General features: G+C 41.9%; 1 protein-coding gene across 1 annotated transcript in view; it reads right to left on the bottom strand.

The window, feature by feature from the left end:
* ITGA9 (integrin subunit alpha 9) overlaps positions 1 to 24,147 on the bottom strand; it is a 219,326-nt gene that overhangs the window by 184,842 nt on the left and 10,337 nt on the right. The window contains exons 4-10 of the mRNA XM_027675915.1: positions 18,383 to 18,506; positions 12,236 to 12,303; positions 9,925 to 10,054; positions 8,350 to 8,435; positions 5,674 to 5,742; positions 2,304 to 2,441; positions 52 to 157 (exon numbers count right to left, since the gene is read on the bottom strand). Of these exons, the coding sequence (XP_027531716.1) occupies positions 52 to 157; positions 2,304 to 2,441; positions 5,674 to 5,742; positions 8,350 to 8,435; positions 9,925 to 10,054; positions 12,236 to 12,303; positions 18,383 to 18,506 (721 nt within the window). The remainder of the gene's footprint in view (positions 1 to 51; positions 158 to 2,303; positions 2,442 to 5,673; positions 5,743 to 8,349; positions 8,436 to 9,924; positions 10,055 to 12,235; positions 12,304 to 18,382; positions 18,507 to 24,147) is intronic.

Genomic DNA, 24,147 nt, shown 5'->3' with positions numbered 1-24,147 from the left:
CAGCTTTGCTGGCACTGACAGAGAAACGGCCATGAAGGAAATTACACTGACCTGGGAAGCCATCGTCATCAATGTCACCGAGGGTGGCTATGCTCTCCCCAAAGTGTGCATTATAAGCGCTGTCACCATCCAGGATGAGTTGCTCTTCCAGCACTCCCTAGCAAGCAAGAAATAAAACAGAGTCAGGGAAATTGTGCAATTCCCGGGTGAGGTAAGCCTTCCCCATGTAAGATGCCCTTGTGCTGTGGGAAGCACCTGGGGCAGAGCTGCAGCCTGCCTCTCTCCTGCATTGCACTCAGGTTACCTGGGGTCTAGAAATCTAATTTATTTGGGTTTTAAACCTTCTGGGTTTTAGTTTTCAAGAGGGCAGGGGAGAAAGGGGGAAAGAGTGCATGGTTGATATAACTAAAATGCTAAATTAACTAAACAGTAACTCAGAGATGCAACTGAATGCAGTCACGGGGATTGGTGAACCCATGAAAGTTTCCAGATGCCTAAAACATAACAGCCCAGAGCTTGCTACTGGCAGATTACATCTGAGGAGTGAAATACTCAGTCCAGACTTATTCAGCTAAACTCAGTGAGTTAAGGAGTATTTTCCCCTAAGCAAAGAACATTTGACAATTGGACTTGAAAACATTTTGAGTATGGGACAAAAGGATTAAAGCAAAGCGCCCAAGAAGTCTTCTGAAATTAAGAATAAGGAAAGAGATTTAATGAAATAAAGAGACAGAAAAGTTCAGAATTAAGTAGTTCTGTACTCCTATGCTGTGAGAAGCCTTATATGGCTCTGGTATTTCTTGCCCACCCACCTTCTGGTCAGATACATAAGCTTTAGTTTCTTGAGTCTTCCCTCAAGGGGAAAGGAACATTTCCACAAGAAAACAAAATTTAGTTACACAATCCAAGTCTGTACCCACCTCAAGGTTGTTTTGTTTTGGTTTTGCTTCCTTTGTGAATAAGAATAAACTACCCTCTGGAACATGTAATAAAATCTTTTACTTGGCTATGGGGAGTTGCTGACTTTAAGAAAATCCCACATAATGAAAATAAAACACAACAGAGGGGAGACAGGCAGGCCTGTATGTGCAACTAAATTCTTTGCAGTCCTCACAGGAAAGGGCAAAACATAAACATTTTTAAAGTAACATCACTGTGCATGCTTGTTTTATAACGCAGTTTTCTCTGATCCTCTGCAACAACCTATTAAGTAATGGTGATTGCAGAATGAAAAAAGTTTCAAATGTCCAAAACCCAAAATAAAATCCACAATCCTGCAAACCATCGCTCGTGCAAGTAATTCTTAGCGCAGGAGTATAAGAAATTCATACTAGCTTCTTGACTATTCTGTAGAAGATAAAAATTAACTCATGTATGCTCTCACTGTGAGCAGGAAATGTTGGCTATTATCTTTTTGGCATTCTGGACCCAATCCTGAGGACCCAGCAGCAACACTGCAACATAAAAGGTGGAACCTCCCATGGATAAAACTGAAAAAGTAAAGCTCATTAAAAGGAGTGATAATAAAAATAAAATTACACCAAAAACATCTGTAAAGTCTCCTAAACGCTTGGACTTCTGGTGAATTTTAAGTCTAGCATAAACAAATTCAAAGTTCACAAAATGCTGATGAAGCCAAACAATTTAATTTTAGTCCATAACAACTTCTCCTTTGAGACAGCAGCTTTGAATATTAAGTATTTAATAGTATGTAAAAAAACATTGTTTTCCTCTAAATACAACTTATCAATGGTCTTGGTTTGCCAATGCAAGAAAGTCCAGACTTTTCCAAGACTGTTGTTAGGTCAGGTGAAATCCACCGGTACCAGCTGGTAAGAACTTCCCTTGAAGTCTAAATATGGGCCATAATACACAAGTAAAATGAATTCAATCTCTGGTTCTCTTCTCTTCCTCAATCCTCAGACATTTTGTGTTCTAAATTGTGTTCTAGGTCTTAGTGACTACCTAAAACACAAAGGAAACTCAGTCAAAGCTACTGACTCTGAATTGGTTTGGGTAGCAATTTCACAAAAAGACACAAATGTCACCAAGTTTCAACATAAAACCAGACACTTTCTCAGATGTCCTCGAAAGATTCACAGATCTATGATGAATGTGGGCTGGTGTCTGGGAAACCATACCAGATGAGTTTTCCTGTGACTTCATGCTCTGCTAGAGACATTCAGAGCCCCATTTATTTGAGACATCGAGTTTCACCACACAGTGCTGGAACAATATAAGCATTACCTTGCCCGAGATCCATGCCCTCATCCCTTACCAAGTCATCTCCTGTACATACTCACGTTTCCTCTGTTGATATAGACTGTGACTTGACCCTCATCTCTGATCTCAGAAAACATAGGTGCTCCAACCAGCAAGTCTGACAACCCATCAGAATTCAGATCAACTGCACATAAGGAGGAGCCAAAGTAAGAGCCCATCTGTAACCAAGTTGAGTCACAACAAAGCATTCAGTATCTGCCCACACACAGGAGGAAATCATATAGATGTGGCGTTTGTTTATTTTGGTTATTCTTTTAATTTCACATGATGACTTGCTGCTTTAACACTCACAAGCACTCCTACAGAGAAAGCTTTGGGAATAATTCTGGCAGGAATTAAATCACTTTACTATAACAGTGCATCCTGGATGTTCTACCAACAGAAGTTATAACCTGGGTCATGCTTAAGTGAGACACTTAAAGAGCTTTCTCAGACTAGCTTTCTCTTGTCAAATGCTTAAAACTAGGAAGGGGTGAAATGAGTTTCCCAAACCAGACTCGGACAGTGATTATTCACGCCCAGTGTCACAGATGTTCTGGGGATACCTTAAAGAAATAACAAAAGGAAAAAAGAAACGTAGGCAAGAGGCAGGGTATCCATGAAAACAGGTATCTAAAATTGACTCTTGATTGTGGACTATCTTTCCTTGTTCTAGTTGTATGTATTTGTATCAGTCACCGTCAAAGAGTACTAGTTGTGGGCCTTGATCATAACCTTTCCTCTCTTGTACAGGCAGGTGAGTTGATACAGAAACAAGACTTTCAAAAAAGCTTTTCAGCTGATAAACAACAAACCTAAGCCACTTTTAATCTCCACTTATTATTGCTTGATAAACTTAAGTGTTTAAAATTAGGAAATACATTAATTTCATTCCATGTTTTTTTATATGGGTGAACATTTACTGCTAACCTTCTTCCAACCAGCATTCACATTACAAATTCCAAAAAACATTAAACGCAAGAAGGAAATCAAAACCAAGAATGATATTTCACCCTTATTTCATCCACTCCTGCCCAAGTAACACAAGGCATACTCTTTGAAATCAACTACAAACCATAGTCTCAAAATTAAAAGCAGCTTCCACAGGAAAATGGGAAAGATACCACTTCTTACTTGAAATTGAGAGCTGTCTATCAAAGAGGAAACACTGAGGTTAAAGAAATCATTATTTAGGTTCAAAAAAATGAACCACATTTCTTGAATGCTTTTACATTCCTCACTGCAGATCTCTGACCTACTGCCTTCCATATCTCTAAGTTTACATGCATGAGCCACAGCTATTGGGTATGTTAGAAGATGGGCAGCAGTAACTCTATTCTATGCAGTCCGTAAGATTTAAAAGTTGCTAAATATATCAGGCGGGGGTGAGTGAAGGATAGCCTTATGGTTTGTTAATTCAGATTTTTGTGCTTGTGTGGGTCTAAGGTCAGACCTCAAACATCATTTGAATCCAGTTATTTTGTAGCAGAGGTTCCCTTGGGGATTTGTATTTGTTTCTTTTTTTAATCCACTAAGGTTTTTAAAGAAATTTCTCATGGGAAAAGAACAATAGTTATGAAAAGCATTTCACTATGTATTCAGGCAGTTTTCAGGGAAAGGCTATTATTTACTTAACTGCAACATGGTATGTCTGCAGCATGGGTGAGTTCACAGTGCTGTAAGAACCTGAAGATTGCACATTTAACATTTGTAACAAGGTCTTGCATTTTCTTTTTTCCTGTCTCCATTAGATTTCCTAGTTCAGCCTCTATCAATAAAAAAGGAAGGAAAAAACTGGCCTGCTTTTAACATCTGTCTAACAAGAATGCCAGAATAATGAATTTCTCACCACTGGGAAGGATGTAGCATTTTGTGACAGCTCATTTCCAGGCAGTGCTCATTGCTGAGCAGGTCTGGTTATGTTTCTACCACAAAACAAAACAAAACAAAACAACAAAACAAAACAAACAAACAAACAAACAAACAAAAAAAACGAAAAACAAACAAACAACCAACAAAAAAGGTGATGCAGCACAGCTTTCTCTTTAAAATAAAATTCTCATTTGGATTTCAGAGAATTTGTAGAAGATGACGCTAATGGGGATGAAGGAGATGACAGCCTAGAAGTACTTGAATGATGTAAATACTTGATTAGTTAAGTTATATATAAGAGTAAAGCAATTAAATTGAAAAGGGAAAGTTTTTGGTTGAAACCTCAAAACTTCCTGATAGCTCTATTTACTAGGCTGAGGAATAGCCAGAAGCACATCCTTAGGGACATTTAAAACTCAACAGGGAAAGAAATGAACAGGATGCAATCAAACACAGCAGATGCCCTGGATGAACTGGGAGGTCTTTTCCTTTCAAGATGTCTGTAATTCTGCTAGTGCGGTAAAGTAAAATTTTGGAGAGGCCCTAAAATGCAAGTAACACCACCCACCTACACATCCTTGCAGTTTTCCCCTATTCCAGGCAAGTTTTTAAAGACTGCAACTGTGTCTTGCTGGGAAAAAATAACAAAATATGATAACACTCCCAACTTCGGGTATTTCTAAGGGTGGTAGGTCTTCCTAGAGCCAGAAGCCACCAGTAATCTTTTTCTTCTGTACTTCCCCTCCTTCCAGAAGAACACAGACAACCCCAGATAAGGGGTATCATTTCCTCACTGAGTTATTCCCAAATAATACAGTTTTTGTTGTTACCTATAGCTAGACATACTGTCCGCTTTGTTTCCCCTACAACACAGCACCAGCAAGCCCCCAGATGAAGAACACAAGCTGTTCCCCATTCAAATACAACACCACACTGAGGGAGCTGGATTTCACTAGCATGCACTAAATTTCATGGAGAGGGAGGGCAGTTCAGCTTTAAGACAGCAGTCCTAAGAGCAGAATGCAGGACTGATTCATGGTGGGAAAAGTGAAATCATCATCTGTGGAGACAGCGGAGCCGCTCCTCCACAAAACAGCATAACTGGCGTATCCATTCTGTCACAGCAAGACACAGAAAAAGAGGTTGGGGCTTTGTGTATTAAACTAAACCCCAAGTTACCAGCATTAGTAACTACTAATCTACTAGGAGGAAATCTCGGCATCTAGCCTCACCTGGAGCCCCATGTCCCACGTCTCAGAGTCACATAAGATTAAAGAGAATCGCTATTACACTTTCAAGTAAGACCTTCTAATTCAGTCATGGGCATTGAGCAGACACTGCAGTCCTGACTGCTACTGAAGAAAGGGCATACAGCTGACCTGTACAATAGCTTCAGCTGTTCTGGAAGGATAAGAAGAAATAGGATTTGCTTGAAAACTTCCGAAGGACTGGAATGAAAATGATGCTCTGCGATGACTCTGTCATTACTCCCCCCCCACACCACCTCTTAACAGAAAACACACATATATAAATGCTCACCTTTTTTCCTGAAGCCTGAAAAATCTTTATTAGAGAGCCTGATCGTCTGTCTGTTCTAAAAATATAAACCTGAAAGGTGAAAAAAGAAAAATGTTAACCAATATTAATTATGAAGTACATAATGGTACAGCACTGGTGTTTTCTAAATAATATCTAAATCATGATCATGGCCATGGCTATTGCCAAGATCCAACTTCACGACCACTTTATTTTTCAGTCTTCTTTTAAAAGATGAAACAGAGTTCCCCATTGTGCTCATGAATCACAGGCTTCTTCTCATAACAAATGCTTGAATACTATCTTGTTGCCTACTTTTTTTCATATGTATGTGTGTATGTGCATGTGTGCATTTAAAAGCACGTAGCAAAGCAACTTTCTAACTCAAACAAGTGGCATCTGCATACTGTCTGGAAATGAGCAGAGCAAAAAACTGAGAAGGTATAACCCTGTTCCCATTCCCTTATCTAGCGTTCCCTTCTCAAGGCCATGTGCCTGCATTACTGCACTGCAAACTTTGTGAGGCTTTAGCAAAGGTCAGAGTAGAAATCCCAATCAGACTACCCAAGGCACTTCCACTGCTTGAATCTGAAACAACCTGTAAATTAGAAAACTGTTCAAACATAGCCTGCTCATTCCTCGCTTCCACAAGAGAAACTGTTTTATCAGGAACCCTTGGGGATGAAAGTGTTAATACAAGCTCAAGAACAGATCTTGTACCAAAATTTAGGATGTAAAATGCATGGCTTGTAGAAGGGGATTCCCTTCAACATAAAGGATGGCTAAATCAACCTTTGAGATTCCTTCAGCATTTGACAGGTTCCCTCCAAGCAGGTGCTCGCAGAGTTTGCAGGACAGAGGATCCCTTACTTCCAAGGCTACATGGTGGAGCCAAGCACCTGACATTGTTGAACATGTGGTGAGTTACTAATAGGTGGCGAGATAGAGTTCAAAGCTGTTTCCAGCAAAGAACACAGCACAGATTTACTGGACAATCACTCTATATATAAGCAACTCCTAGCATTTGCAGTGGCAAGTTTAGCAGTGACAGTACATTACCAACTGTCACAACTCCAAACCCAGTCTTAATAATGATGCTTTTGGTGACTTCAGAGAAATGACGAAGTCTCATTAAGAATCCTGGCTCTACTTTCAGTGAAAAAGTGTAACGATGCTAATCACTTTCTATCAAGGAAGTGGAAAGGATTAGCTTTTTAGAGGGTGTGGAAAGCCCAACAGGACTCCTCATTGTAATGTTCTGTACTCAGCACTGCTTACTGCCACTTTGCCATTTGTTCCTGCTACCTACATCCTATGCTGAGGGAGAATAACGTGAGCTTTTGCAACTAGAGCAGTAGTCTGTAAACTGTAAGGCCAGTTGCTTTCTTATGGATCTCATGTTAGCAGCTGGGGTTTTTTTCCTCTCTCCTAATAAAGAAATTAAATTTGTTCCACAAAGAAAAGAGGTTGGAAGGAAGGTGCATTGCAGCAGCCATAACAGAACACCTGGGATAAGGAAACTATGTCTTTCTCATGCACGTCCTCTCAGTAGCAACTGCAATGCTGCTATATCCTGTATGTCCTAGTCACGCCAGATCAGGTATACGTACCAAGTTCATCCTCTAATTTTATCCCATTTTCCCCACTCGCACTGCTACCCCCAGGATATGGTTACCATGAAAAATAATCTGCCTAAACAGAATATTGTTCCTGGTATTGAAGATGGTACTGAAGACCTCTAGCTCCTTGTTATGATTCAGGTACAACTCATGTGACTACAGAGCAGGAGAGCCAGAGGGAGGAAGATGGAAGGGGGCTACAGGACATCTCTGCTCAAGCAAATGGTGGCAGCAGGTCCCGAAAGGATTGGATTTTGAACAAAGAGGGGAAAAAAGCAGATCCTTTACATCTCTTCCCTCCCTCTCCTCACTCCCACTTTTCCACCTTTGGTTTAGAAGAGTTTAAGGGGTCGCAGTGCTCACTCTCACCCAGTTTCCCCAATAGCAGCTCAGCATAGGGACACCAGGCATGCCTAACTCACCAGCCACTTCCAACTAGCCCTACGCTTGCTTTCATCTTTGGGACATTGAACATATATATGCCTACAGGAAAACCTTTTTTGTTTCTTTCCTTCTAAAGAGACTATCTCCAAGATTTCTAAGTACAGCTGGCAAAAACCTAGATTCTAATCCACGAAACCTCAGTGTATTACGAAGTTTTAAAAATGACATCAAATAAGTACCTAATAAGCACCTTTTCATGCTATTAGATGTTACCTTGAAGTAAATACTGAAACAGTCAAATGTATGAAGAAAACAAGCAGAAGACAAACTCTCTTTTCTAAGTTTTTTCATTTCTAGGAAAGCTTCAAGTAATACCCTAAATGTCACAAATCCTAAACAAAAGTGAAAAAAAATTGTCTGTGTCTCACTAAAATGGGTATTGTAAGCATTGGGTGGGAAAGAGAGGAGAGAGGGGTGAGGGATTTGAGGCACCAGGAGGGACAGGTAAAGAAAATTTCAGGACTTCATCAAACTACCTCACCTCTCCCCTGCTGAGTGCTTCAAAATTACTATGTAGACAAAAAGCTTGGCTTCTCATACATATTGAAACTGCATCAGTATTATGGTTTTTGCCCTGTTGAATCTGACCACATTAATGTTTGATAAAGAGACACACCTTTCCAATGCCTCCATCCTGGGGAGCTCCTCCTACAATGTCAGTGGTAGTCGGCTGAGAGAAATGACCTGCTGTCACCGCATATCCTGAGTGGGAGAGGAAATAAAAAAATTAATAAATAACCATGAAAGGAAAGAGCCAGAGAAACAGGTCAGCCAGCTGGATCATGCTCATCGGGCTGTGCATAGTGTTCAACAACTATTCTGCTCAGGATGCACCAATACTTTGCTCAAAAGCTCATGGGGATGGGAAGAGACAGTACACCCTCCAGTGCTCTTGCAAAAGCTGAGAAGAAAGCCGTGTGTGTGAAGATGAGCAAAGGACATGCAGAGCTGGTAGTGGGACCAGTTTGCCAACGGCGAGTCAAGAGAGGGAAGCAGTAAAACAGGAACAAGCACACACAGAGAAAGGAGACCACATCACCGCAGGGAAAATATCATGTCAAAGAGCAACAGTCCCACAAGGACCAGAGAGAAGTGTCCTCCTTTGCCTAAAATCACTGCCCAGGAAGGCTTGGAAAATTATGCTCCTTTTTGATAGGGGGGAGAGCAGAGGACAGGAGGCAAAGAGGCCAGCAAAGTTAATGGCTTTAAAAGATTTTTGTCTAGGCAAGAAGAAAAATGGGAGATCAAAGAAAAAAGAATGTATTTGAAAGAAGATCAAAGATTCAGCTTTATTTGACATATTAAAAAAATACATAATAGCATAACATATAAAGATGAGTAGAGTAGCTTTCCTTCTAAGGGTCTCTTGTATTTGCCTTGCTCTTCTGCCATAAATTGTGATGCTCTTGTCTATCAGTGGCAAAATCTATTTATGTCTGCAAATAGGTAAACAGACACCCTTCATTAGTAGTACCTTCCAAGAGGTATTTTTTAAAGACTAAAGGTTAAGGGAAAAATGGGAGGTCAGTGCTAGACTTTAGTCAAACAGTATCAAACAGTATCACTGTTTGAAATGCCTTCTAAGTCTCAACAGTCTTAGGCACTGCAGATTAGGCAGAAACCGTTAAATTAAGTATCTTAGGGACATTATCTGGTTTTAGAGCAACTAAAACCAATTGAGTTAACAATGTACCTATAGCCAAACCTTTCACAACTTCGTTTTGTTGACAATGACACATTTAGTGTTATTTTTGTTGAAATAAATTTGTATCTGGAATACACATTCTGTAATTAGTTGTATCCATTTCAAAGGCACGTGTAAGCAGACACGCAGTTTAACTAATGACACATAATTTGCCTGTCACAGGGTAAAGGCAGGAATGTTAAGAAGCCCACTACAATCCTGTGTGCTGTTGAGTTCAAAAGCCTTTTCTATATCAGTCAAAAAGCTACAGCAAAACTGTTTTTTTTTTTAAACAAGGAAAGAAAAATGTAATATTCCATAGGCTTCTTTGCTTATATTTCTTTCCATACAAGTAACACTTTAATTCAGATGTTCTTCCTTTCACACTTTTCATAAAAATACTCTACATCACCATTAAAAAATCAGTATCAACTTCATAGCATCAAAGCCTTGAAATATGTTGTTGGACTATCTTCTTCTCTCAGTGAGCACCTGAGAGCTGCTTACCAAGGTATGTGTACCGCCTGGCTATCACGGCATCATCATTCAGCTTGTAATATGTGTTGTCAGTGAGATTCAGTACTTTGACAGTTCCTGTCCAATAATACGATCCTGGTGCCCCCATGATGACCAGCTCCTAAAACAAGAAAAATGGAAATGTGTGGGGGAAAGGATGGGAGGAAAAAATAACAACCAAAACTGGACAGAAATTCATGCTTTACACATTAATGGAGAAGGGACAAGATATTTACTTAAAACACCAATTAGAAGTCCATCTATAACAATCTTCATTCTGTGTAGAGATTCTTTCTTCCCAAAAATGGAGGTCACTGCATACACCCTAGAGACACATTGCCCTTTTATGGTCCACTTCTGCTCAGCTGTTCTGCTGCAACAGAAGACCCTCCTCAGTTTTACTAACCATCAAACTTATCCCTGCTAACAAAGGTCTCCCAAAAATCTCTCCATCTGCTGCCTTTTCAAAACATCCTTCAGAAGACCCAGAGACAGAAGCACTCCAGCCCATCCACACGCATCACTCAGCTACAGATCATGCTCCGATGCTGGCTTTTGATTTTGGTTTTACAACTATGAAGCTAAAGAGATGCCATGTGCTCAACAAGCAGGGCGTACATTATGTCATAGTTGGAACATTTTGCCTACGCTCTGGTCTTCGAGAGACAACCTGGCTATAGAATCACAGAACCATAAAATGGCTTGAGTTCATTACAGACAACCAGCATGATTTATCATTTTAAAAGACTAGAAATCAGGCAAAGTTTGATCCAACATGAATCAAAAGCTAAGGTACATTTGCACATAAGAGAGATTCAGAACATGTTGCCCCAAAGCATCCAGTATCCTTTCAGGGAAACTTTATTCCTGCGTGTGGTTTTAAATACCTCCAACAAGAGACCAAATTAAGCCTGAGGAGCATTAAGCCTAGGTAAGTTCTCCATCCCCAAAGACACGTGGACAGCTGCTTTGCCTCACATCTCCATTCAATGTAAAGCCATGGGTGGACTCCATCCTTGTGGGAAAATGCTACCACATCCACGTCCCCTTCGGGTAACCAGTTCTAGCTAGGGGGGAAATGTTAAACAAGGGATTCTCCTAGAGGGATAGGACTGCAAACCCAACTAAAGAGCAGGATGTGCTTTGAAATAGCTTTTTCCTTGTAAGGGGCCATGCCTGTGAGGTCAAGGGATTGTTTACTGATGGGAACAACTACCATCCACAGTGCTGAATATATGGCAAGGGATTGGCTGTTTGACCCAAAAAGCCATTTATCTGCATTTCCTGCCGCCATCAGGCTGAAGCAATAAAAGTTCAAAGATATCTTTTGAACCAGGGTAGCAAAGGAGGATTTAAGCATGGGAACAGAAACAGGATGGAGAGAGCAGACAAGCCAGGAAACAGCTGCTGCTAGCTGAACATCCAATTACCAGATAGTGCCCCTGTGGCAACATTGCCTGCCATTCCAGTTTACTGAAATGGCAGAAGGAGATTTCTGAGAGAGAAGACCTTTATTCTGTATCAGCCTGGACAATACATTCCACAAATCAGTACATATATAATTAGGAGTGAGTGTAGGTTCTTAAAAAAAATCTAAAAAAACCCAAACAAAAACAAAAACCAAAAAAAGCAAAAAGATTGTAATCCTGAAACATCGACCAAAAACATTATGCATACATAAGGGAACAAGTTCATCCTTGACATAAATAAACATGGCTGATAGACTTCTGTCCAGGAAAGAATATGGTCAGGTATTTAGAAGAGCTCTGGACCATATTTATGACCGTGCTGGTTTTTCTCCACCTTTTTGCAACAAGGAACTGTAGTAGAACTGAAAAAAAAGTGTTTATCTTCTGTATGTATGCACATTATATTTACCCACACGTACACATACCATTTACCCACGCATACACATTTACCCACACGTACATAAACAAAATGATTCAGGGAAGACTGTTGTACATCATCACTTAACAGTAAAGAGTTAACAATAGACACAGAAACAGCTCTATGCAAGTTTTGGGATGTACACAATAAGAACATTCCCTGAGAACATCTCCCAGAGTCAATTAATTCATTCTTGTCCACAGGCCTTGAGAGACATACACGTAATGTATGAGCCACTGGGCAAGATGTAGATGCCTGGGAAGCCAGACAAGGCAGGAGGGTGTTTGGTGGCAGGAAGGGACCATGCTCAGCACTCAGCCCGCTGTCCAAGCCATGCTTAGGGGTCTCCCCTGGGGCATGCAGTGGGAGAGCTGCTCACCAACCCCGACCCTTCCATGCATGCACCTCTGCTCACCTCGGTGAAGAAGCCTGCGATCCCTGCCTGGCATGAACCGTGCTCCTCCCCATATTTCTTCTTGTACTCTGGATGGGAGAAGGGAAGAAAACAAACTGTGGTCATCCCTGGCACAGCACACACTCTCCACCTGAGCCATCTGCCTCACTACACACACAGCCTGGAGAGACACCAGCATGCAGGGCTCCCAGGTTTTATTATGGATCTGCCACCAACATGCACCATGCGGCACACTCACCCACATCGGCAGGCAAAGCAAGGGGCCAACTGGAGAGATAGCCTGAGTGCTGCCTAGGGAGATGCTAAACAGGCAGTTTCACAGCAGCACAATAACAGCAGCAGCATCGCCCCAGTAAAGGTGTATCAGAAGAGGCTTCCATCTGTGGCAGACAGATCTGCCAGCTGGAAAGGGGGTAGCAAAAGGTGATACGCATGTCTATGTGCCACTGACCCTGCACTAGGAAGTTTAACCCTCAGGTTCATTACTACCTTAGAGAAATAAAGTGATCTTCCCCCGCAATGACAGCCACCAAAGCCCCAAGAAACATTTCTGGTGGAGGAGTGTTTCAGGACACCAGCCCCAGGAAGAAGACAGTGAGTGAGGAAAGGGTATTGTGCTTCTACATGGTCAAACAACAGTCTCATTTGCTGGATGCTCAGATCTGCTACTTTTCATGGCCACTTGCTCAAAGCTCCCAGTTCACAGGGAATCCACCAGCATCCTATAGGTTTTGTTTCTCTATTTTATGTAGCAATTGTTTGCCCTGTCAAATCTGAGGAAGGTTTTTACCTTTTTGATGAAGAGAAAAATATTATTTTCAGAAATACATTAAATTCAGGGCAAGGAGGAGGAGAAAAGAGGAAAAAAAAGAAAATCACTTTTTGCCCTGCCTTAATCCAAACATTTTCAGCTTAGGAGCATTTGAAACTTAGAGTCAGATTAGAACCTTTGGAGTTTTTTTCCAGAGCATTATTTTCCAATATCTACCATAATATTACCACTTCCTGTGTATTACAATCATCCAAAAAAAAAAATTACCATATAATGTGATAATTGTGAAACTTTTTAATATTTTTTATTTTAAAAGTCCCATTAAAACTCACTGCTAAATGATAAAAATTTTAATTAAATCAATAAGCAAATTGCCTCTTTGGAATCAAGTAAGTTCCTTTGAGTTGAATTTTATCTTACTGAAGATCAAAAGGAATTAATTCTAAGAACTGCTATGTTCTTAGAGAATTTTTTCAAAACATTGTATGTAGACATACATACACACACCCCCATTCTCCCTTTTATATTATATATAGTCTCTTCCTAATAACATATGTTCAGATTTTCAGAAATTTGCTGAGGTCATACCAGTTGCACAGGGTGAGGTTCAGTTGGAGAGACCATGCAGAACAGAGATTTGATCCACAAATTACAATCCAAATGCCTAATGCCCTTGGCCAAGGCAGGGTCCTGCCAAAGCAGATGTCTGTCTCAGCAGACCAGGAAGGCCAGAACACAGCTGGGTTTCAGGGCGGGAATGCACAATAACAATTCCACTTAGAATTGAAGCCCATATTTGCCCATAGCTATTCAGAAACTGCTAGGGCTTTGAATAGCTAGCTCTCCATATACAGTCTCTCATAGAGCTAGGCAGTCCTTGCCTGGGGAAAAATATTTTTTTATTGATGTGAACATTTTTTTAATTCAGAAAGCCGAGGAGAGGAGCTTTATTCCTCCAGGATTTCCTGAAAAATAATTCTATGCATGTCCTAAAGGCCCTGCCTTTGCTACAGCAGGATTCCCACTCCTACATAGAAATGCAATGAGGCAGGCCAAGGTCCATTGGGAATTAAATCTGATGAAGAATGTCAAAGATAACAAGAAAGGCTTCTTCAAACACATCAACAACAAAAGGATACTAAGGAAAATGTGAGCCTACTACTGTATGAAAAGAGGGACCCTTGTAACAGAGGTTGCAGAGAAGGCTGAAATATTGAATGCCTTCTTGGCTGCCTGTTTGGAAGACTGGGGGGTGACATTTGCTTTCTTCCATTACTCAGGCCTTCTTTGCTTCAGTCTTCACTACCAAGGACAGTGACATTTTACAAGTGGAAATGGAAGCACAGAGTCCCAAACGCCTCAGACATCGGGGCTGTTTGAGAATTTAAACCTCTACTGACACAGAGACAAGATCAGGACCACATTTTGAGGGGGGGATCAAGACAGATGCAGTCCTCCACAGGGAGCCAGCAGCCCAGTATGGACAGACACCGGGCTCCTGGATTCCAGCCTAACCCTTTCAGCACAAAACCACTGCTCCTTGTCAGCCCACCTAACTCCCATCTGCAGTGGTATATGCCTGCCTCCACACTCAAGCAGGGTTGCTTTCCACCCATGCACCCATGGTCACAGTCAAGAGTAGACATCCATCTCGGACAGTCATGTCTCAGCATCACTGACTTCTGTCTCCTCCTGAGGGCCAGTCTGCCTCTCACAAGCAATGGATAAGCCCAAAAGGGATGAAAACCAAGATTGCTTCTACCTCTCCTCCACTTCAGTGCATGGTACTGATACCTGTCACTCGTATGACACAGCCATCCATCCAACAATCCATGAAGTGAAGCAATCAACTAGATGGAAATTGTGCAGTTATTGTATCAGCTCACAGCTTTTGCACACCTGAACAGCAACATTTGCATGAGGTTTAGATTCATTATTGTCCAGGTAGCCCCAGGCAATAACTGCTGTCGCGGACAGATTTTTTTTCTATACTTCTTTATTGTTCTTTCTTGCCTGCTGCAAACTGCTGTGCACCACTGATTACAGAGACTGCAAGCCACTAAACCACTGCAGCAACAGCTGATAGCAAAGCAGTAAGTTTGGAGGAGGTTGCTGCCTGTGCAACTTTGAAGATGTGCCATGAAGAGAAGAAGATGGTAGTGGTTTGTAGCCAGGATGATCTCAAGTTACAAGAGAAGTGAGGCTGAGGAAGGAGTAATTGGATAAAACAATGCATAAATAAAAGGAATAAGCTTTGATGTGTCTTGTTTAATCTGAAGGCCAATGCTTGTCAACTTCTCTGAACAAACCTCTTTGTGAGTCTCTAAGACTTCGATGCCATAATATAGGTTAAGCTCCAGAGTGCAATAAAATCTTGTATCTACCATCTTCACAGATGTAAACTATCATTTGCACTGAAAGCTTTTTCACTCCTGTCTTAGTGTTTCACTACTCTACGAAGAAACAGTAATAACCTGTCTGATGTAGCATTGTGATACTGAATTTCCACCACAAAGCAGGGATGTTTTGATGGTTCCTAGAAAACCAAAAGTGGTTTGGACTCTGTGGGAAAACTTATCCCTTTGGAAGCAAGGCATGTGAGCATGTGCTGTTGCCCTTATTTACTAACCAAAGAGACCATCAGACTTCCCCACTGCCACCACTAATTCTTACCATAGAGGAGGAGGAAAGCACTCCAGCTCTCCCCATTAGCTGGACTGTCTCTCACAGTACACACAGTCACCCTTCTTTGCAAACTGAATGCATTGGGGGAATGAAGAGGCAGCTTCCTTTTTTGGAAAGCCATTAAAACTATGGGAAAAATAACCAACTGAAAGCATTGACTGGAAAACTGCGGCTCCACATGTCAGCTATACCACAAAGGACATCCAGCTCATCTAAACCAGATTAGTTCCTACTGAGAGAGATTGCATTTAACTATTAGGCTTGCTGTTGATCTCATTTTTTTCTAAATTGCTTCCAGACTTCTGTCAATCCTTTCAGGGAAACCAGACAAGAATAAGATGGACTGAGACTACTATGCTGTTGCACCACTACCATCTAGTTAGATAATTTCCATTTACTCCATGGATGGAGACTGATGTGCACCCAGCTGGCCTGTACCCTCTGCCAGTTCAGGTTTATTGCCTTAGCAGCACTAACAACAGGGCTTCTGGAAGTGAGCATGCTACAGTCTACACCTATTTGCACATGGCAAGACACTGGAATCTCATCAAGCAAAGGCATGTGTCCCAGCGCAGGGTTTGCAGCCATGGCTCTGGTAGCCTCCCAGCAATGGCTGCAGAGGCTCTCAGTGTAGAAGCACTTCAAACTTGATGCTTTGGGCTGTTCCTTAGTGTCAGTGGACAAAAATTTCTTCTGCTCCTTCCAGGAAATGAAGGAAAAAAATTACAAGGATGACTGCAAACTTATTTCACAGCAAACCTTAAACAATGAACTCTTCTGTGTGACATACCACAGTTATCTCTCTCTTTGAGCTTGTTTTATAGAAATTTAAAGATTCAGGAGGAAACAAATGCAGACAACCCTCATGACACTGTGATTTCATGTCTGATGGGGTGAAGGAGGTGGGTGGAAATCACTCCCAAACTTTCAATTTTCACTTTAGCATGCAGTGAAATTAAGCCAGCATCTTACTGCACCAACCCTGCCAACTTTCCACTGGCTGCTCTGCACATACTAGGCCCACACATTTCTATTTTCTAGCAATTCCTGGCAAATATCCTGTCTGATTAACAGCAGTTTTACTCCAAAGACATGACACACAGATAAACACAAGCCATTTGACTCTTCCAGAAACCACCTCCCTACCACAGCTCCAGGAAAGACAAGTTTAAGGCAGTGCAGGAGCAGTGACAAAGCCTCGGAGGGAGCCCCAGCAGCATCCTCATGTGTGTATATGGACCATAAAGTTAATATTGGATGATTTGCAGTGTATGACTTCAGTGTGAGGTCTTATCCTGATTTTGCTGACAGTAACAAGGAGGGCAGGGGGACAGGGAAGTACAAATACAGTGCTCACAACAGAAAGGTTTATAAAGCTTATTTGTACTCTGCTGCCCAGCAGTTGGCACGGCTGGGTGAAGACCCTCAAAACTTCTCATATATCAAATAATGACCAATTTCAGGGGTGGGAAATGCTCAATGCACAAGTGCATGCCATCTTCAGAAGGTGTGTGGGTTTGCAAAGCCCAGAGGGAGGTAAGGAGCCACCTGAGAAGAAAGAGTGGGCATGAAGAGGACAGAGTTCTGTCACAGAGCTGGCTTCACAGGCCACCCAGCTAGGACATGGCGACTCGTCAGCAGCAGAGAAACTTTCCAGGACATCCTCTGCCTTATCCCTCTCCCACATATTAATGTCAGCAGCAAGCGTGCTGCTGGCTGCTGCCAACTTTGGACAGGAGGGCAAATGGATAAAAGCAAATAAGTAAATAAAACCAGAGTTCTTGTCCACAAGAAGAACATCTTGTCCTCCAAACACCCATGCTTCCTCAAGCTGCTACAGTCAAGAAGTAAAAGATGATGCCCAGGACAGAAAGGAGAAAACAAGTGGGTGCTTTCCCCAAAATGTCTCTCTCAAGGCCAAGAAATCTTAGTAGATAGCTTATCTTCTACCTAACAATACACTCATGCCTCTAGTTTTGTTAATTGCTCTTGGCCAAGAAGACACTGCCTCCTGAAGTCTTTAAAAAAGGAAACACAATACAAGAGTCTCACATGCACCAGAGAGGGGGAAATTAAAATGCTGCCACATGGGATTTGGAGCAGAACCAAGAGGCGCAGCCATGGCTCAGAGCTGGAGCCCTCCCTCTGCATCTATCTCACACCCAGATCTTTGGAGGATCCAAACAGGGACCTTATAGCACCCAAAACACAGCAGCGATTTAGTATAAACTGTTGCAGAAGTATCGCAAAGTGAGCAAAGCAAGCCTTCCCCCTGCCCCGCCTCCTAATCCCCTGACAAATCACAATGCAAAAATTAAAGTGTTTCCATATGATAGGTAAATTGGTTTGCAATTGCAATGTAATTCAGAATTTTTACTCTGTGCCACAGTGAAGCATTAGAGGCCAAGCTCAGATCAATATCTTCTCATTATTTACGTTAGGAGAGAGCTGCTGTCTCAAAAACACAGTTCAGAAACATATTATTCCTCCAGTAAAGTGCAACCATGCCCTTTATCACTCACAGGGTCCGTTCAGTCATTGTGCTACTGTCCCAACTTCATCCAAAACCCAACTGCCACTGAGCAGCCACACATTATCAAAAAAAAAGAAAAATATCAATAGTAGTGAGTTACTGTAGCAGTTAGTGTAGCAAGGAAGGTAAGCCCCACTCCCGGCCCCACAATCCTTACCTTCATAGCAGGGCAAGAGCTTTCTCCCATTGGACTGCAAGTTGGGAGGAATGATGTTGCAGAAACCATGGGGCAAGATGTACTCTGTCTCATAGTAGATGTTTTTCCAGCGGTGTGCACATGCCTGAATAGATCATATCACATGGGTTATTAGCCCACAGTCATAGGAGAGCCCTCTGATCAAGGCAGAGCACACACAAACAGGACCACTGAGCACCACCTCTGCCTCACAACCCCATTGTGTTCTCCTTACATCTCACTCTTTCTAGATAAAGTATCTTCTCACTGTTATCTTCTGCAGCTCGACACTGCCTGACCTGACAGCTCAGATTTCAGTATTCACATGTGCATGACTAGAAAAACGAGAGGGCTCAGAGCAAATCAGAGCTCATGCTGGAGATTCCAGGATCTCTTATTGTGCATGAATCCTCACAGACAGCAAAGCTTTTTTACCTAAAGAACAGAACCTAGACAAGCCACAAAAAAGTGAAAAACAGGAATAAAAACATTGAGAATGCTTAGAAGGTTACTAAGACCATATTAGAAACTTATCCCACCAGAGGATGCATGTGAGTCAAAGTTTTGTTTCTAGTAGGAAAGGCAGCTCTGTTTCTGGTGACAGATGTGCTGAGCCTTGCTTACTGGTAATGAATTTAAGTGAAAATGCCAGAGATTTTGTAGCAACAAGTGTGGCAACATTAACCAAGGTGCAGATGAGTTGCACAGGTTGAAGTGCCTTTCCCTTCACAGTGAACAATGAAACCATCCTGAAAAACCAGACTCACCAGCACACTTGCTCAGTACAACTGCCATGCACAGCACACATGCAAGCAATGTAGAGCTTGGTTCACAACTTCCCACAACTCATTTGCTCCAAAAGTTAACACTGCACTGCTGCCAGACAAACCACAACTTGCCTTGTGCTCAGGGTTAACTTGGAATAAAAGGAAAGGAAATGTAAAACAGCAAGGGCTTTGAACTTGAGCACATGCTGGGCCATATCTCCAGCTGGTATAAGTCTACTCTGAAGTCAGTGTAGATGTGCCCATTTGCATCATTCAAGGCTTGGCCCTATGAAAACAGAGCAGTTTCTATGCTACAAATCATCTCCTCCACATACTTTCAACTTTTCCTCAAAGCTTTGTATCAGCCCCCTTCACAAACCGCACATTTGACTGCATTCCCCCCAAATGAGATACCCTCAGTCTTCCATCCCTGTGTGCTACCCCACTTTTCTGCCTCAGCACCTCAGAGCTGCCTATGGAAGCATCTCAATGTTGTTAAAAATTATATCCATCCATAATGCAGGCACAGTTGTGTCACCTCTCCAGTAAAGGATGTGGGAAGTGTATCAACCACTGGGAAGCTCAAATCCAGCCACCACCAGAGGCCCCTTATCTCCAAAAAGACATAAACAGGGAATACTACTCCCACAGAGCAAAATCAGTTGTGCAAAAGCCTGCTCTGTATTAGCAGTGCTACACTTGGAGTTTGATATTTTTTGCTTTCCTAACTTCCAGTGCTCAAGGAGAAGCACATACCTCCTTAAGATCACAGAGGGACAGTGAGGGGCTCTGGGAGTTGTGGAATGCTCTACACCACACTGTGTGGGGCAGGCTTGAAGTGCCAGCCGTGAAGTGCTTGAAGTGCCACGTGTCAGCTGTGATGCAAAGGATATTTCTGAGGGCACCCTGCTCCACAGCCAAATGCATATGAGAAGTACTGCAAAGAGCAGCTTTGGAGACTCCCTTATGTGCTTTAAGGAGGCTCAGTTATGATTTCAATCCCCATGCATTACTCATTCAAAATTCAACAGCAAAAAAACCCCAAACAGCATATGAAATTATTGTTTTCAGCATAACTGGGAAATAGTTTCTCTCCTGATGGATCTGTGCTGTGAGCACAAATATACACATGCACAGCCCTTTCAAAGACAGTGCCATAAAGACAAATACCATTAAAGTGACAGTCAAGTCAATCCCAATTCTGGATATAAACTTAAAAGGAAACAGACCAAGAGTATTCTTTTAAAATTATGGAAACATAAAGGATTGTGGTATTGTAAATTCCTTGACGTTTTGTATCTTGGAAACTGCAAGGGACTCTCCTAGAGGCACACAAACGACAGAGTCAGGGAGAGCAGGAACATCTCATTACAAGCAGGTGGCTTTGCTCAGGAGTGAGGTATGGAGGCAAAAAAGGATAGAACAATGTAAGGAGAGAAAAAGCTGCAGGGTAAGAAGTATGTTCATAATCAACTGGAAGCTATGGGCTCAGTCTAGCACTTCTGGGCACACTTACCTACTCTGTTAGGACTTGGATTTTGTTTGTCTTTTTTTTTAATGATCATTTTTCTGTACCTTCATCATGATATGTATTCAGGCACACTACAGTTTACCACTGACTGGCTCAGTCTGTGGACCTCCAAAGGATGAGCTCCACTTTGGTTATCTGAGTCAGGGCTTCACCAGACTCCCCCATGCCACAGCTACAGAATTTGACATTTCCCAATGAACAGGAGTTCTTCTTCCTCTTCACAATTCACTTCTCTGCAGCCAGGCAATGAGCACATTTGTCTCCCTGCCACAACAAAGCTTGTTCACAGCTGCTTTTGGTTTTCCTGTCTTCCCAAAAGCATTTAGAGTTGATTACAGTACACTGTCACTGCATCATCCAACGTTGCTGAGGCAAGGTACTGTGCTACCAAAGGTGTCCACAGCCTTCCCTCTTTGACAGCACGTGTCTGAAGAGGTCTTTGGAATAGAGATGAGTCACCTGAATTTGATGCTGTGGAGAAAATTTTAATGTGTTGGGTTTTTTTCCTAACGTGATTGCAAACAACTGACAGCCAGTCTATGCACCCTATTTTAGATGCAAGCTATGTGCAACGAGGAAACCATCAGCACGCTTTGGTACTCAGCAGCTGCTGCCAGGGCACAGGCTCCAGCTCTACCATGGAACAGGGGAGAAATTATGCTAACCCTTGAAGCAAAATAAAATGCTTCTGAACAAAGCAAGCTGAGTTATCTATTGATGGCTGACACTGCATTACCCCAATATAATAAATAGGCCATTTCAGAACTGCAGACACTTGGCTCTTTTACATGTTGCAGCCATGGGCTTTGCACCACAGGAGGAGCAACACAATGACAGATGTGGCAGGTATTTAGGAAGAGCAAGACTGAAGGATGTGGCTTATCTCCAAATCATAATGCACTGTCCCCAGTTCCTCTCCCAACAAAGTAAAAGGAGGAGTTTCACTGTTTCAGTTTGGAAAGACGTAGCAATATCAGCTGTATTATTGTAGTACTGAGATTAAAGCAAACATAGACTGATAGTATATCTGAGGAAAGGAAGCTTTCTTATTTAATCTTACTTCTTCATTTCTTCACATTCTCACTGTCTGATGCTTTCCTATTTAGTCTGTCACACAAACACAAAACTTTGATTTAGTAACATCCTGGCACAATATGGGCTCAAACACAATCCACATTTTACCAAACACTAGCTAAAGCCCCCTGGCACACTCCTCACCTTCCCTACTGCCCCTTTCCACTGAAGCTGGTACTCTTATCAGGCAATTGGGGAACGCTGATAAGAGAAAAACTTAGGCCACTAAGCAGTTTCAAAGCAAAAGCAAAAACTTCTTTATACAATCTACAGTTAAACTGTGGAACTAGTTAATCTTACACAGGACCTCAAGAGCATGAATATTTCACACAGGCGAGTACACTTACTTATGCAAAAAAAAAAAATCCATCCAGGGTTATTGACCACAAAAATATTAGTCTGACTTAAAGGAATTCCTGGAAGAAATGCAGTAAATAGAGTTGTATTGTCTTACAATATAGATTGCACACACTCCTAACTAAAGAGACTCACTCACGTTAGCTAGTAATTTTGTTAAAAAACTAAAAATTTGGCAAATATGTCCACGAACGCACATTCAGACATGTTTTCTCAGAACACCAGTTTCTCAAAGGGGCTTCAAAGAAAAGCTACATTTTAAAGAAATACTGATCCTTAAAATTAGAAGAGCACATGTATTAAAAGCCATCTGCTCATGGGAAAGTCACAAATCTTTTTCAGTAAAAAGTTATCCCAAAACAGAATAACAATGACCTGAAACAGCCAGGTAGTTTCCATCCAAAAAGGAATCTGCATGCATTCATTCCAGGCATGCAGATTTGCACAGATATATAATTAGCACTTGAAGAGCCAGTGCTTTGGTCATAAATATCAATGAGAATTATACATTTAAATATCCTCAAGCATCTGGACATGATCTACTTGGTGAGGGACAGCATAATCTTGTCAGAAGTCTGGGTTAGGGCTGCTTTAAATCAGTGCCACTTGTGGAGATATTTTACTAGCTTAATCTGCACTGAAATAAGCACACCCCGAGCTGTGTATTTTATTTTAGCTACATTTCACTTTTAACCTCCTTTATGTGTGAAGATTCTATCCCTTCAGCCCCAGTTTAGGGCCTCACACCCTGCCCATGTCTCTCACCCTGGTAGCCTCCACTCAGCCAGCTAGCAAACAGCCCCATCCTTGGTGGTTGCCCAGCTTTTTGCCCCACCAGCACTCCCTTAATTTGCTGCTTCCATCTAGGGAAATGACCCCCAAGCATCAGTTGCAACCTGTTTCCCTTTGAACCAAAATACAAAAACCCATTATTCTTAAGAGACCCCTGGTGGCCTAGTGGTTAGCGTGCAGGACTTTCACTGCTGCGACCACGGGTTCGAATCCCGGTCTCCTGGCCTGATGGAGGTCGTTAGCCCTGTGTGGCCATCCATCTATGAGAAGGACACTCTAAACAAACCTACGTCCTGAGGACCTCACTGCCATTGTCCAAGCTTGCTTGGCCCCGGCAGATGAACCTTAGGATTAAAGGGTGGGCTCAGTTCAGCGCAGGCTGTGTCTCACCTAAAAAATCCATTGCGCAGGCTGGAAAGGTAAAAGACCTTTCCCCAAATCTTCGTTCGCGAAGATGGGCCATTATTATTATAATATTGACAAAAATGTTTCAGCCTAAAAATGTTTGCCTAAAAAAGAACATGAGCTACCTTCTAAAAATGGATTAGGATGAATTTGTCTAGTTCAGCCTGATGACTGGACAATGAAGAGGATGCTGTGTTTTGAGGTAGCGTTATCCTCAGTGCAAGTTAGTCCTCAGCTGTTACACAGGACTGAGCACACATATACCTCAGGATAACCCTTGAAAATATGAATAGCTTACACTACCCATGAACGCCTTAATTTTGCGCTCTGCAGTACATGTTTATAGGGTATGTTATATATACCTCTTTTTCTCCCCTCCTTCTCTAGTCCTGACCACACTTAAAAAATCCAAGAAAAGTAAAGCTAGCCCCTATAACACTGGCAAGCTGTATACCAAAAGAGATGATGGGATAAAATATCACAGTACTGTCACATAAAGGTATTAAAGCCACCTGCTCCCTTCACAGGGAAGTTGGTGTGCAAGGATTTGGGGCATAACCTTTTGAACTGTAAGCACATATTAAAAAAAATACCTTTGAGGGAAGCAGCTTTGTCCTCTGGCCTTACACAGGTGGTTGGCACAGTAATCACTGTACAAGATCTTTCTCACTAGCAGCTTTTTGACAGTTTGATGCCACGTACCAGGGCAGTCCCCTGTCTCGCTGGAAAGATGGGGCCAACTTAAAGTTTTCTACTCACAAAGAGTAGTGTCTAGAATTAGATTGTTGTCAGGATTACTCTGATAATAGGAAATTAATATA

The sequence above is a fragment of the Neopelma chrysocephalum genome, unplaced genomic scaffold (assembly GCF_003984885.1).
Source record: "Neopelma chrysocephalum unplaced genomic scaffold, ASM398488v2 Primary Assembly neopelma1_26, whole genome shotgun sequence".
NCBI lineage: Eukaryota > Metazoa > Chordata > Aves > Passeriformes > Pipridae > Neopelma > Neopelma chrysocephalum.
Note: the sequence above shows the minus strand (reverse complement) of the source record. Positions and strands in the feature narration are given on the sequence as shown.